Source organism: Loxodonta africana, chromosome 2, assembly GCF_030014295.1.
Source record: "Loxodonta africana isolate mLoxAfr1 chromosome 2, mLoxAfr1.hap2, whole genome shotgun sequence".
Taxonomy (NCBI): domain Eukaryota; kingdom Metazoa; phylum Chordata; class Mammalia; order Proboscidea; family Elephantidae; genus Loxodonta; species Loxodonta africana.
In genome coordinates this window covers 102,075,797-102,091,145 of record NC_087343.1, presented here as the reverse complement: position 1 = coordinate 102,091,145, position 15,349 = coordinate 102,075,797, and the positions used below count along the sequence as shown (strand labels likewise).

At 37.7% G+C, this 15,349-nt stretch overlaps 1 protein-coding gene across 5 annotated transcripts in view; it reads left to right on the top strand.

The window, feature by feature from the left end:
- The window catches only part of MCTP1 (multiple C2 and transmembrane domain containing 1), a 632,230-nt gene that overhangs the window by 51,972 nt on the left and 564,909 nt on the right, over nucleotides 1–15,349 (top strand). Inside the window, exon 1 of one of the 5 annotated variants that reach the window (XM_064274173.1) lies at nucleotides 1,223–1,813. The exons of the other annotated variants lie outside the window; for them this stretch is intronic. Coding sequence (XP_064130243.1) covers nucleotides 1,808–1,813 — 6 coding nt within the window. The 5' untranslated portion in view covers nucleotides 1,223–1,807. Of the gene's footprint in view, nucleotides 1–1,222; nucleotides 1,814–15,349 lie in introns of those variants that run through there. 5 annotated transcript variants of the gene reach the window in all.

Below are 15,349 nucleotides of genomic sequence, written 5' to 3'. Positions count from 1 at the left end.
TTCTTATTATTGGGGATTTTCCACGATTTCATCTATTTATGACTTTCTCAGTCCTTCATTACCACATAATCCAAAGGCTGATGTTTAAGAAAGCCACATTTTTCTTCTATACACAATCGTAAGGAAAGTCAAGGCTCTCATGTCATACAGCTGTATGTCTTTCCTTGTGCTCGAGATTATCCTGTTTATCGATTTACATGTGCTTAACGTCCTGACTTTGACAGGAGCTTTAGAGACTTCTTAGTAATTCGTAGTATTTCTACGAGATATAACCCTTCCCCTCCCTGGGCCACCACTGATCTGATTTATATCTCTATAGATTTAGTTTGCATTTTCTAAAACTTTATATAAATGAAATCATACTGTCTAACATTCTTTTTTTGTCTTCTTTTACCTGGTATAAATGATTTTGAGATTTATTAATGTTGTTTCAGATATTAATAGCTCATTTATCTTTATTGCTGAGTAGTATTCCATTGTACAGATATACTTTGATTTCTTTATCCATTCACCAGCTGATGGACATTTATATTGTTTCCAGCATTGTGCTATTACAAATAAGTCTGGAAACTTAAAATTTATAACTGCTTCCAATAGAATTTTCCCTCACTGCTTCTCACAATTCAGTAATTTAGGAATTTGTGTTGAAAGACATCTTTTAAGAGATGCCAACTATTAGAAAATTCCCAGAATCCCAATTTTATCTCCAAATGACTAGTTTTGTATACTTTTCCTCTTTGTTTTCCTTTCTCTCTTTTCATTAATGGTTCTCCAAAAATAAGTGGGAAACAAAAAAGGGAAGGAAGGTGAAGAATAATGTACTAAATTAGAGAAATCTAATTTTTGTTTGTTAGGAGATGAGTGTATTCGTTTCTTAGCTGAAAATTGCTACAAGGTTGTGAATTTTAAGTGAATAAGAGATGCTTCATTTGAATTGAATGATTATAAACATTTCTCTGAGAACTTTTTTTTTAAACTAAGCCTTTTGCCTGGGCGTCTTGATTCATAAAGGTGTTAATGTTCATTGACCCTTATACACAATTTATATTTTTACTTTCTCTGCCCTTTTTCGATCAGTGAGAGATGATGGTTTAGTGTTTCTTTTTTTGGTTAAGTATGTAGCTTTCTAGCTTTTCAGACTATTTTGCTTTGTAGAGCTGGGCTTTAAATCTCCTCCAGAAGAGGAAATGACTCATTAGCATGTAGGTGTTTGATCAATGTTGCTGCCAGGTAGAAATAGACTGCAATGCCAATGTAAATGGAGTTTTATAGCTACAAAAATCTGAAGGATTTCATTTTTCCTAGGAATTTCAGTGGGGGTGAAATAACTTAAGAAGTTGGTGAGGGCTTTATATTCTGAGGGAGGACTTCGGGCGAGTTAGAAAGAAATATGAATGCTATGAAAATGCCCATGGCCTCACATAAGGGTGATGTGTTCTTTGAGATGCTTTCTCCTCCCTAAAATATGGGCTTGAGACTGCACAAGCTTGAGCAGGATGATCCCCAGGTGTGGTGTAGGCATGATGTGTAATATCACCCAGGCCAGTTTTTAAGACTTCCGATGCTTGTGAATTCAAATAGAAGTGTCCGAGTCTCTGTGTTCTTCAAGCTGCTGTGGTATAAAAATATGAGGACGTGAGTTGCACAGTTATCTTCTTCTGCAGACTTCTTAATGTTCTAAAAATATCGGCATTGTCCTCATTCGGGGACCATGAGAAGCTGAGTTGTGAATACTACATTGTCCTACAAAGCATCTGCCATACTGGGAAATGAGAATGATCTTTACTTGATTCTTCATTTGAGTTAAATGATTGTAAGTATTTTTCTGAGAGTTTTTTTTTCCCCCTTACCTAAGACTTTTGTGTGGGTATTTTGATTCATTAACGTGTTGATGTTTATTAAACCTTATATGCAGTTTATATTAGTGCTTTTAGACACAATTTGATTCATGAAGGTATTGATGTTAGAGCTTTTAGGCACGATTCCCTCATGGATAAACACGAAAAAGAAATCCGTTGGCATTGAGTCCATTCTGACTCATAGTGACCCTGTAGGACAGAGTAGAACTGCTCTATAGGGTTTCCAACACTGCAATGTTTATGGAAGCAGATTGCCACATCTTTTTCCTGTGGAGTGGCTGGTGGGTTCAAACTGCCAACCTTTCGGTTAGCAGCCTAGTGCTTTAAGCACCGCGCCACCAGGACTCCTTTTTCTTTGTGCATAGGGATCATCAAACACAAAGGACAATAGTATTTAGTAGCTATCTGGCTAATTAAAGATTTTTTTCCCCCAATAGAGCCAAATTCTACTAGTTATTGCGGTGCCTTAATAAAGTTTCATGGAAATGTATGAATTAAAAACTGAAAGGTGATGTTCTAAAACTTAAAGTTCCGCCTCGTGGTGTGATTATACAAATTATTTTTAATCTTTGCGATTCATGGAAGTAATTGTAACCATTTTGATTTTTTCAAACTTCTCCATTTTTATTATTTTATCATTGATCATTTTTTAATGTGCAGTGCATTATTATAGCACCTCCTAGGATTTGTGAAACTAATCAGGAACCTGTACTTAAGAACAATGTGCCAAAAATTTTTTTTAATGGTATACCTGTTAGTTTAGAATAAAATCTGATAAATAATATTTATAGTATAAAGTATCCTACTAGAATATTTCCTAATATGTCCTTTATCTCAGTTAAAATGGAGATGAGTGTGTGTGTGTGTGTGTGTGTGTTAGTAAACAACAAAGAAAATATTAGAACAACTGGTCAGAATGTAAGTATAAAAAGAAATGTGGATGACAAAAGGATGATGAGAGATTCTAAAGGTAAAGGATTGCTTTTTTTTTTTTGTTTAAACCCAAAATGATGTGCTGTTTAGACTTCAGTGTGCATGAACAAATTTAATCTTCCCAGGCATATACAGTTTGCAAAACTCACAAAAGTGAGTTGGCACTGACTTGGTAGGTGACAGTTCTATTCAACAAAAAGTTTATTGATTATTCACTATTTGTCAGACATCCTACCTAATAATGTAGAGCATCTGTCCTCAAAGGGCCATAGTAAGGTAGAGTGACAGAGAAGTAGACCAGAGATTACAGTCTGGGGCTTAGGGATACATTCAAGTTCAGCCTTGGTCTCGCTTTTCAGCCAAAATCTGCTACCAGGTCTCAGCCTTTGAAGAGCAAATGTTCCCCTCAGTATTGTTTCTGGCATCCCTGAACTGGAGTTTGATCACCAGGTTAACATCATATTTAATCTGCATAACAATATTATGTAAACAAGGTATGACATTCAAATGTAAGGTTTATGTCTGAAGGTTAATTTTTAAATATAGGCAAATGTTATAGATGTAACTTAGAATGAAAATATCCTTATGTGCTTTGGAAACCCTGGTGGTGTAGTGGTTAAGTGCTACGGCTACTAACCAAAAGTTCGGCAGTTTGAATTCACCAGGTGCTCCTTGGAAACTCTATGGGGCAGTTCTACTCTGTCCTCTAGGGTCGCTATGAGCCGGAATCGACTCGATGGCAGTGGGTTTGGTTTTTTTTTTTTAATGTGCTTCAGGTGTTAAATGTTCAATTCCAAATAAATAAATAAAGGAATAGCTTGATAAAGAGATAGTGCATTAGCTAGATAACTTTAGGAAGAGCATTATATAGTTTCAATAAACAAATGTTTATAAAATTAAAAAAATTTAAATATAAGTAAACATACCGTCTTAGTCATCTAGTGCCGCTATAACAGAAATACCACAAGTGGATGGATTTAACAAAGAAAAGTTTATTCTCTCACAGTCCAGTAGGCTAGGAGTCCAAATCCAGGGGAAGGCTTTCTCTCTTTGTTGGCTCTGGAGGAATGTCCTTGTCATCAGCCTTCCCTTGATCTGACAGCATCTCAGCACAGGAACCTCAGGTCCAAAGGATGCAGTCTGCTCCCAGCGCTGCTTTCTTGGTGGTTTGAGGTCCCCAACTCTCTGCTTGCTTCCCTTTCCTTTTATCTCTTGAAAAGGCAAATGATGGTGCAGGTCACACCCCAGGGAAAATCCCTTTACATTGGATCTGGAATGTGGCCTGAGCAAGGGTGTTACATACCACCCTAATCCTCTTTAACCACAGGCAGAGATTATGATTTATAACACCCAGGAAAATCACAAAATGGAGGACAACCACACATGGACTAACCAAATTGACACATATTTTTGGGGGACACAATCTAATCCATTACACATATGTAAGTGATATAATTTAAATAACAATACAACATAGAAGAGTACAGATGAGATCATGTCATAGAGCTAATCTTTTTTGGATTATTTGTGTGTATACTAGCATTTATAACTTAGGCAAAATAACCATTATTATTTAATTCTATTTAAGCTAAGCATATTCCAAGAGGAAACCCACTTTGGTCATTCTTTTTCTGTGAGAAAGAGTTAGAAGCAGCATGTCAACTTTACTTCTCAAAATTTTATGAGGAGGTACAACTCATAATTGTAACAATAAGCATGAGAAATCATCTTCAGTGGGACATAATAAATAATAATATAAAGTATAAAGAAAAAACCAAAGTGTTAGAAAAAGTGAGGAATGTCAAAATACAAACTCATGTCAGTTAAAAGTGAGCATTTATTTAGTGAAGCAGGTGTGTGGCATGGTGACTACAGGAGTAATCTAGTAACTGACAGGGCTGAGAAATAATTGTTTCATAAATTTTGTTACTAAAAGTTTTCATATTGCAATTATAATAATTCTCATAGTAATTAAAATATTTGATAAAGTTTTATAGTTATTCTTACCAGTCTATGGATTCGTTTTGCTGTGGTGAAATGTGACTTCAACCTCACCTTTGTTTGAATGAGAATTTTAAAACTTGGCCTCTACTAGACAAAGGTACACACAGGGTGCTGGTAGGAAACCAAAATTGGAAAAACCAAACCCATTGCCATCGAGTCAATTCTGACTCATAGCAACACTATAGAACATAGTAGACCTGTCCTATAGAGTTTCCAAGGAGTGCCTGGTGGATTCAACCTGCCGACCTTTTGATTAGCAGCTGTAGCTCTTAACCACTACACTACTAGGGTTTCTGGGTGCTGGTTTTAATTACAGTTTGGGGTTCACAGGAAGCTACCTGTGTTGTCTTGAAAGGATAGTGGGAGTTCAGCAGGTGAAGAAGGAGTACGAGAAAGGAGGATGGAGCACAGGTAGGCTAGTATTACTGGAGCATAGTGGGTGGCAGGACTGGGGAGGAGCTGGGTCATAGAGGATTTCTCAGCAAGGCTTAATACTTTAGGTTTTTTCTTCTCAAGAGTTTTAAGGAGGGGAGTGATTTGCTCAAATTTATATTTTAGATCATTCTCTGATAGTTTGAGTGACAGCAATGTAGAGGCTGGATTTGACAGCCAAGACCATTTAGAAAGCTACTGGAATAATCAAGGGGAAAGATGGGGAGGACCAGACTGGGACATGGGCAGAGTTGAGAAATGTTTCAGACATAAAATCATTAAGATTGGTGATAATTGCCTTAGGGAAGAAAGAAGGGGTTCTAAAAAAGCTGCCTACACTTTGTGGTGGTGACTGAATTGTGTGGTTAGAGGAGCAAATGCAGAAGTGAAGTTTGTGGTGAAAGAAGCTGTGATATTGAGCTTTGGGCCTCAATGTATTATTGAAATGGTTAGGGCAGCAGGCATCTGAACTACTGAGTTGAAAGCTCTAAACAGTGATCAGTCATGCCCTGAGGGAGGTGTAGGTTTGAGATCCATCCATGTATAGGTGGGAGATTAAATGACGGGAGTAGAGGAAACCAGTTGAGAACAGCAGAATGTTAGAAAGTGTTAGTACCATGGGGTAGCGGGGAAGGAGAATAAAACATAGTAAGGGAAATGACGAGTGCTGGTGTTGGGAGTTTTCTTTTTTTGAATTCAGTGAGCAGGATAGGCTTCATTGAGAAGGTGAGATTGGAACAAAAAAGGTGAGATTGGCACGAAGGAGTGAGGGAATCAGCCATACGGATGTTGGGGCAATAGCGTGACAAGCAGAGAGAATAGCTAGAGCAGAGGCCCTGGCCTGGGAGCATGTCTGGTGTGTCCTTGAGACATCAGGGAGGCCAGAGCAGGCGGGGATGGGTGAGTGACCAGGTAGAGAAGGAGGAGACGAGGTCATAGAAGTAATAAGTGACCAGATCATGTAAGGCTTTGTAGGCTTTTGTGAGAACTTTTGGCATGAAATGTAAAACATTGGAGAGTTTTGAGCAAAGTAATGACATGATTTTAATTAGGTTTTAAAGGACTCACTATGGCTGCTGGGTTGGGAATAGATTGGGATGATGACAATAATGTAAGCAAAGAGACCATAAGAAGGCTACTGTAGCTATCCAGAGAGAGCCTCCATCTTTATGTCCTGCCAGTCCTTGGGCTCATGGGATACGCACTGCTTTCCAACCTCACCTGCCAGTTCCTCTATATGAAATACGTTTCTCCTTTCCATTCATCTTTGCCTAACTTATTCCCCCTGCTCTTTCAGATCTCTCTTAAACAGAACCTTTTCTCAGTAAAGAGGTTTTTCCTGACCAGCTTTTAGATTACATTAGATTTCCACTGTTAAATGTTCTCAAGGCTCCTAGTATTTCTTTTTTTGTAACTTGTTTTTAAATATGTGAGTAAATGAGTCTACATTCCACAAACAGTCTCCATACCATGAGACCAGGGACTCTGTTTTGCTCGTCATTATATCCCTAGTTTGTTTTGTTGTATTGTGTCAATGAAGTGATTGCAACTCATAGTGACCCTATAGGACAGAGTAGAACTACGCCATAGGATTTCCGAGACTGTAATCTTTTTTTAATCTTTATGGGAGCAGATTGCCAGTTCTTTTCTACCATGGAGGGGCTAGTGGGTTTGAACCCCTGGTCTTTCAGTTAGCAGCTGAGCGTTTAACCATTGCACCACCAGTTTGTTAAAGGCACTCAATAAATATTTGATGGATGAGTTGTAAATGAGTAAATGTGTGATATAAGGAATAAATGAAATAATGAGTTAGAAAAAGGAGTCTAAGCCTGTGACCAAAATGTTCAATGAGTTGGGCTCCTGGTTTGATGAATGAATTGAGGAGGGATAGATGGTGATGTAATCAAGTGTCAGGAGCCTCATAGTTAGGGCAGGTCATCTGTCTTGACCAGCCATCACCTCTTTGCAGCCCCTCAATTCTTTAGAAATTAGAAAAGCAAAGCAGAGGGTTGTAAACATGTAGCCAAGAGACCATGTAACTCACTGCAGGAGCATGCCTATTGCAAGAGGGAATAATTAGCAAATTCATACAACATCATTAACCCAAGCCAGATAGTCTCTGAATTAAGACATGAAGTCTTTGATTACAGACCTCTAGGAATGGCTACTGTTTCTATTTTATGTTTGACTTTCACAAGTCTTATAATTTACACCCAGAAGTGGACTCACTGGATATTTCTTGTGGCAACATCTTTAATTAAACTCTTTGTGAAAACCCACAGCTGTGAGAATAAACTCCAAAACACAGAAAATAAATTTGAGAAGGCTTTTCTGTTAATGAACAACAGCTGGAAGAGATTTTCTAGAAAATGGAAAGCTTGGACAGTTATCACTGTCATACATTGAACTGATGCTCTTATAGAAAGTTCAGGAATTTGAAAGCCCCGTACACCTAAATTGACTTAATTTTGTGTGTTCTGTTTCCACCTATCTTTTGGAGAGTTCTCCAGGGTGCTTGGATTCACAGCATAACATTTTTGTAATTTTACCACTGGGTGGCTCAATGGGCTTTTAAAAATTTCTTTCAGAAGAGAAGTCTTACATTTGTATGTCAGTGAGACTTTGAGACAAAGCTTTTTCTCCCTCTTTTGAGAAAACACATTTTGGAGGATACGTGTAGGTTTCCAAGCCTTTGTAAATGCCCTCAAAGTTGGAAAATCTTGTTATTGCTATATGTAAACTGAAATCAAATAGTATGCACTAATCTCTCTCCCAGAGAGTAAAAGGAAGAGAGATCATATTGAGCAGGACTTTTGCTCAGTGAGGCATGCAGGTGCATATATACATATGTGTATGCTTGCGTGTGTATTCTGGTGGCCGTGGGCAGGAGCACTAGAGTAGGGAGGGCTTAGAGGTCTGCAGTAGTCCAGGTGTTACATGATTAATGTAGTAAGGGTTGGAATGGGAATGTTTTTAAGGGATAATTGAGAGCATATGGAGATGGCTCCAGGGTTTCCTGTTTCCTGTTCTGTTGTAAAGATTGTGATCACAGTTCTGTCCCTGGATGTGTATGGACTTGTGGTCCGACCTCTCAGGCTGATGCTGGAGCATGGATAGAGCAAAGGAGTTATGACACGAGTGCCACATCCATTTGGCATCTGCATACTTTTTTGGTAATGTTTAGGAGGCATTGAGGGTAACAAAGGGATGTTCCACCAAAACTTGGAGATAGTGTTGGCCCCCAAGTAAAAGTATAAATCAATATAGACCAGAGAGATAGAAAAATCAAAATGGCTCTCTTGGATTTAGCAAGACTTGCTATACACTAATAGAAAGATTAACATATTTAAAAATAAATAATATGCCCATCAGATGAGAGAGGAGAAGATTGCTCACATGGAAACCTATATGGTGGTAGTAGGGTCTGAGAAGGAAATTGTGCAGAGGCCTGGCCAAAAACTGCTCAAGAAGGTTGGGTTGGAGCTGTCAGCTCGTGTGACTTCTCCACCATGGTGATGGATGCTGTTGTTTCTAAAAATTTTGAATTATCAACAAAGTCCCCTGGTTCTGATTTCATGCTTGTTCAGCGACATTTGATTAATGGCTGGCCTTTCCCTAGTTTGCTTATTGCAGAGAATGTTCTGATCCTATCCATGTGAACATGCAGATCCACTTGTCAGTTATGGTTTTTCACATCGGCTCGGCAGCTGCAAGTGTGATGTGCTGAAAGATTCAGGTTTTGAGCTCACAGAGTTGAGAACAAGACTCTGACCTTGATGAATTCACCGAGGTAAATACCACCTTCTTAGGCTGCTTGAGGCCTGGCTGTGGGCCTGCCATAGTGACAGCTCAAACTGTCCACCTTCTTTCCACTCTATAAATCCTACTAACTGTTTCATAGAGTAAATCAGAAAGAGAGGCTGGGACTAGAAAACTGTAATTTTTGAAAGGAAATGCCAAGTATTATAAATATAAAATTTTCTCCTCATATTTTATTCATGAATCAAAGAAGGTGTTAGTGAGCATTTACTATGTGCTTAAACTCTCTTGTGTTCTACTTCAGTTTGCCAAGAAAATAAAGTGGAATATTTCTCTCCTTTTGAAGCATGGTTTTCTTCCTGTGTAAAAGCAGCCACAGCTTCTGGCAGAGGCCTCCCAGGTAGGCAGAGAAGAGTCAACGAACAGCCCTAGCCCTAGGTTGTGCTTGGGAAAACTGAAGCAGTTCCTTTATTTGCAGGTTTGGGGTTCATCCTTGTGGAGTTATTCTCTTCCTGGGTGGATTCCAAGCTTTTATGCCTCATCCTCATGGCCTATTTTGCAATCACCCTGAGAAGGTTTTTCTGGGGAACATCAGCCTGCGCTTAGCAATGGTGCCTGCTGGTTCTGGGGAAAGGCTAGGGGGCTCAGGGGTGGCAGCCATCACTTCCTCCAGACTGTCTATGGATATCTCCGGAATTCTCACATCTGGCCTGGTAGAGTATCACTGTACTAGTCCTTAAAGGATCCTTGGGATTTCTGGCCCGGGAACGGGTTAAAAAGAGACTGGAGGTAACTACTACATACCTGAGCATTCATAGGAACTTCTGGGGCATGTTGACTGATATGAAAGTAGCTTAGACTGCAAGGATCATAAGACAGTACCGGAAGATAAGAAGGCCGGCATCTGGCAGGCTTCATCTTAGGTCTTTTTAGCCAGAACTAGATCACATGCCTGCATTTTATCCCCAGAAGTTTCCTCATACCCCTTTGTGATTCTCACCTCTTAACACCCCCTGGAAACCACTGGTCTTCTTTCTGTCACTGTAGATTAATTTGCATTTTCTAAAATTTTATATAAGTGGGATCATACAGTTTGTACTTTTTTGTTGTTGTTCTGACTTCTTTCACTCCACGTATATTATTTTGAGATTCATCCATATGGCACGCATCAATAGCTCATTTCTATTGTATCCATATATGACAACTTTTTAATTTTTTACCTGTTGATGGACATTTGGATTGTTCCTAGTTTTGGGCTATTATAAATGAAAAAATTTACTGTGAACATTTGGGTACAAGTCTTTGTATAGATATATGGATTCATTTCTTTTGGCTTAAAACCTAGGAATAGAATGACTGGATAATATAGTAGGTATGCTTAAGAAACTGCCAGGCAGTTTTCCAAACTGGTTGGTTGTAGCATTTTAAATTCCCACCAGCAGTGTATGAGAGTTCCAGTTCCCCCACATCCTCACCATCACTTGTCATGGTTTGTCTTTTAAATTTTAGCTTTCCTAGTAAGTGCGTAGTTGTATCTCATTTATGGTTTCAGTTTGCATTTCTGTAATGACTAATGATGTTGAACACCTCTTCATATGCTTCTATGCCGTCAGCGTATCTACCTGGATGGTCTCTTGCTATCCAATCACTTTTAATCTCCATTAACCCAAATCCCAGGTTTATTTGCTCAGAAAGCCCGAACTGTGCAGAAACAAAAATATTTAGTTACCTCAACAGTCATCTCTCTCGCTCCTGACAATGGAAATTTGTATCTTTATTTTTTTCCCTAATCAGTCTGATCTAGGTAGAGATTTATCAATTTTACTTATCTTTTCAAAGAACTACCATTTCATTAATTTTTCTTTGTTTTCGTCTTCTATTTCATTAATTTCTCTTCTGACCCTTATTGTTTCCTTTCTTTTGATTACTTTAGATTTATTTTGATCTTGTTTCTAGTTTCTTATGGTAGAAGCTGAGGTGATTTATTTGAGTCATTTTTTCTGTTCAATATAGGCATTTAATACTATAAATTTCCCTTTAAGCTCTACTTTAGTGGTATCACACAAATTTTAATATTTTTAAATTTTCTTTCAGTTGAAAAGCCTTTTTAATATCCTATTTGATTTCTTCTTTTACCTGTGGATTTCTTAGAAGTAAGCTATTTATTTTCCACATATTTAGTGGTTTTCCAGAGATCTTTCTATTCTTAATTTCAAATTTAATTCCATTTTGATCAGAGGATATACTTTGCATGAGTTGAATCCTTTTAAATATATGAAGTCTTGTTTTTTTTCCCCAGAATAAGGCCTATCCTGGCAAATTTTCTGTGTGCACTTGAGCGTGTATTCTGTAGTTGCTGGATACAATGTTCAAAAAATGTCAGTTAGGTCAAGGTGATGATTTTTTTATTCAAGTCATCTATGTTGTTGTTAGGTGCCGTCGAGCGGTTCCGACTCGAAGCGACCCCATGTGCAACAAAATGAAACACTGCTCCCGGTCCTGCTCCATCCTCACAATCGTTGTTATGCTTGAGCCCATTTTTGCAGTGTCAATCCATCTCATTGAGGGTCTCCCTCTTTTTCGCTGACCCTCTGCTTTACCAAGCATGATATCCTTCTCTAGGGACGGGTCCCTCCCGATAACATGTCCAAACTATGTGGGATGTAGTCTCACCATCCTTGCTTCTAAGGAGCATTCTGGTTGTACTTCTTCCAAGACAGATTTATTCGTGCTTTTGGCAGTCCATGCTATATTCAGTATTCTCCACCAGCATCACAATTCAGAGGTGTTAGTTCTTCGGTCTTCCTTATTTATTGTCCAGCTTTTGAATGCATATGAGGCGATTGAAAACACCATGGCTTGGGTCAGGTGTACCTTAGTCTTCGAGGTGACATCTTTGTTTTTCAACACTTTAAAGAGGTCTTTTCCAGCAGATTTTCCCAATGCCATGAATCTTTTGATTTCTTGATTGCTGCTTCCATGGGTGTTGATTGTGGATCCAAGTAAAATGAAATCCTTGACATCTTCAGTCTTTTCTCCATTTATCATGATGTTGCTTGTTGGTCCAGTTGTGAGGATTTTATATATTCTACCAATTATTGGGAGACAGTTATTTAAATCTCCAACTATAATTGTGGTTTGTCTATTTCTCCTGAAATTCTATTACTTTTTTCTTCATGTATTTTGAAGCTCTGTTACTAGGTTCATAAATATTTAGGGTAATTAGGCTCTTGACTCAAGAGACCCCAAGACCATGCTCAAGTTCAGTGATTCACCAGAAGGACCTACTGAACTCAGAAAAGCTATTATACTCACAGTTGTAGTTTATTACGGTGAAATGGTACAGATTGAAATCATCAAAGACAAAGGCACATAGGATGGAGTTGAGGAGAGACCAGCCACCAGCTTCCAGTTGTCATCTCCCAGTGGAGTCATACAGGCAGCACTTAATTATCCTAGCAACAATGTATGACAATATATGTTTAGAGTATTGCCAACCAGGGGAGCTTACTCGAGCCTTGTTGTCCAGGATTTTTATTGGTGGTTGTTCACATAGGCATGGAGCACCCTGACTTTAGCCACTCAGCCTCCAACCTTTTAGAGGTCAAAATTCATGCAACGTGGCCCATGGCCCCTACCATAAACCACATTGTTAGCATAAAGTACCTGACGTGGCCCAAGGCACCAGGTATACCAAGACATTTTATCCTGCCGGATATTCCAAGGGTTTAGAGGTTCTCTCCCAGGAGTCTGGCAAGGGCCGATTTCTTTGGAATGTGTAAGGCTTGAACACCTCACACCTACTGAGTTAACCCTTTAGTGCAGAGTCATCTTGATGAATTGGTCTCTTTATTGTTTTGAAATAAACTTTTTTCCTAATAGCTCTTAAATTTACTTCATCTCATTAATATAGTTACTTAGTTTTCTTTGGATTAGTATTAGCATGGTATATGTTTTTCCTTCCTTTTCATTTTAACCAATTTATGTCTTTATATTTAAAGTTCATTTCTTATAAGTGGTATATAGTTTGTTCTTTTTTGTTTTAGAAAAGGTCTCTAAAGAGACTGTTTTAGCCTCTATGACTTGATAGCAACTAACGGCAACAATAATCGCCTTGAAGTGTTCAGAATATTTACATTTAATGTTATTACTGATATGGTTAGGTTCATATCTGTCATCATCCTGTTTGTTTTGTATTTGTCTCATGTCTTCTTGGTTCTCTTTTTACTCTTTGTCTTCTTTTGAGAAAATGATTTTTTTTATGATACCATTTCATCTCTTTTGTTGACTTATTAGCTGTGACTCTTTGTTTTGTTATTTTGTGATTGTTTTATGACCGTGACTGTCAACTCGGATTGATTTTTCTCATCCAAGAGATATTTGGCAATTTCTGAAAACATGTTCTGTGTTGACAACTGGGGAAAGGGATGCAGATGACACCTAGTGGTTAGAGGCCAGGGATGCTACTAAACACATGAAAATGTACAGAATAGCCCCTCATGACAAAGAATTATTTAGCTCAAAATGTCAAAGTCTGCCTTCAAGTGATATACCCATTCACATGTAGTATAGGAATGTTAACATCTGTATACTTCCAATTCTTCCCTTCTGGCCTTTATGCTATTGTTGTTATACATTTTACTTAGATCTAGATTATAAACCCCACAATACATTGCTATTATTTTTGTTTTACAGTTTTCTTTTAAAGAGAATTCAATAATTAGAAAAAAAATCTTATGTATTTATGTATATAGTTACCATTTCCATTGTTCTTCATTTCTTTGTGGAGCTTCATATTTTATCTGGTATTACTATCAGCTTCTGCCACAGTTATACCTCCCTGCTGTGTCCTTGAAACTCTTTCAGAGCAGTAAGGTGGAACAATTGTAGGTTGTAGCTAATATCTCTCCTATCTCTTATCTTTCAGGGATCACTGTCCTTTGTTGTCTGTTATCTAATCTTTTGAAACCATTGTTTCACATCATATATTTTGTCTATATTTTTTTTTACTAATTTTTTTTGTTACTTCAAACAGGATTAATCTGATCCCCGTTTACCCCATCTTGCCTAGAAGTCCATCTAACTTCTTTTGAGATTTTATTTTTGTCTTTGGTTTTCTGTCATTTGAATATAACTTGCTTAGATATAGTTTTTCTTTGGTATTTATCTTGTTTGTTTTCCATGCAGCTTCCTGTATTTGTGATTTGGTGTTGATCATTAATTTTAGAAAAGCTTTGACCATTATTACTTCAAATATTTCTTCTGTTCCTTTCTCTAACTTTCTTTTCTTTCTGATATTCCAATTTTGCAGATATACTTTTATAAAAGTCTTACAGTTCTTGAATGTTCTGTTTAGTTTATGTTTCACAATTTTTTATGTTTGAATTATAGTTTGGAAAGTTTTTGTTCATCAGTCTTCAAGCTCACCAATTCTTTTCTTGGTCAACTCCTCTCTACTGATGAGATCATCAAAAACATTTTTTAATTTGTTACAGTGTTTTTTGTTTTTATTATTGTCCAGCTTTTGCATGCATATGAGGTGATTGAAAACACCATGGCTTGGGTCAGGTGCATCTTAGTTCTCAAGGTGACGTCTTTGCTTTTCAACACTTTAAAGAGACCTTATGCAGCAGATTTTCCCAATGCAATGCGTCTTTTAATTTCTTGACTGCTGCTTCCATGAGTATTGATTGTGAATCCAAGTAAAATGAAATCATTGACAACCTCAATCTTCATTTATCATGATGTTGCTTATTGGAAAACCTTATGAATAGCAGTGGAACATTGTCCGATATAGTGCCAGAAGGTGAGTCCCTCAGGTTGGAAGGCACTCAAAATATGCCTGGGGAATAACTACCTCCTTAAAATAGAGTCAACCTTAATGAAGTAGATGGAATCAAGCTTTTGGAATCTTCATTTGCTGACATGGCACAACTCTAAAATGAAAAGGAAGAGCTGCAAACATCCATTAATAATTGGAACTTGGAATGTACAAAGTATGAATTTAGGAAAATTGGAAATCATCAAAAGTGAAATGGAACACATAAACGTCAATATTCTAGGCATTAGTGAGCTGAAATGGACTGTCATTGGCCTTTTTGAATGGGACAATCATATGGTCTACTATGCCTGGAATGACAGCTTGAAGAGAAATGGCGTTGTATGCATGATCAAAAAGAACATTTCAAGATCTACCCCGAACTATAGTGCTGTCAGTGATAGGATAATATCCATACACCTACAAGGAAGACCAGTTAATATGACTATTATTCAAATTTATGCACCAACCACTAAGGCTAAAGATGAAGAAATTAAGGATTTTTACCAACTTCTATAGTCTGAAATTGATCGAATATGCAACC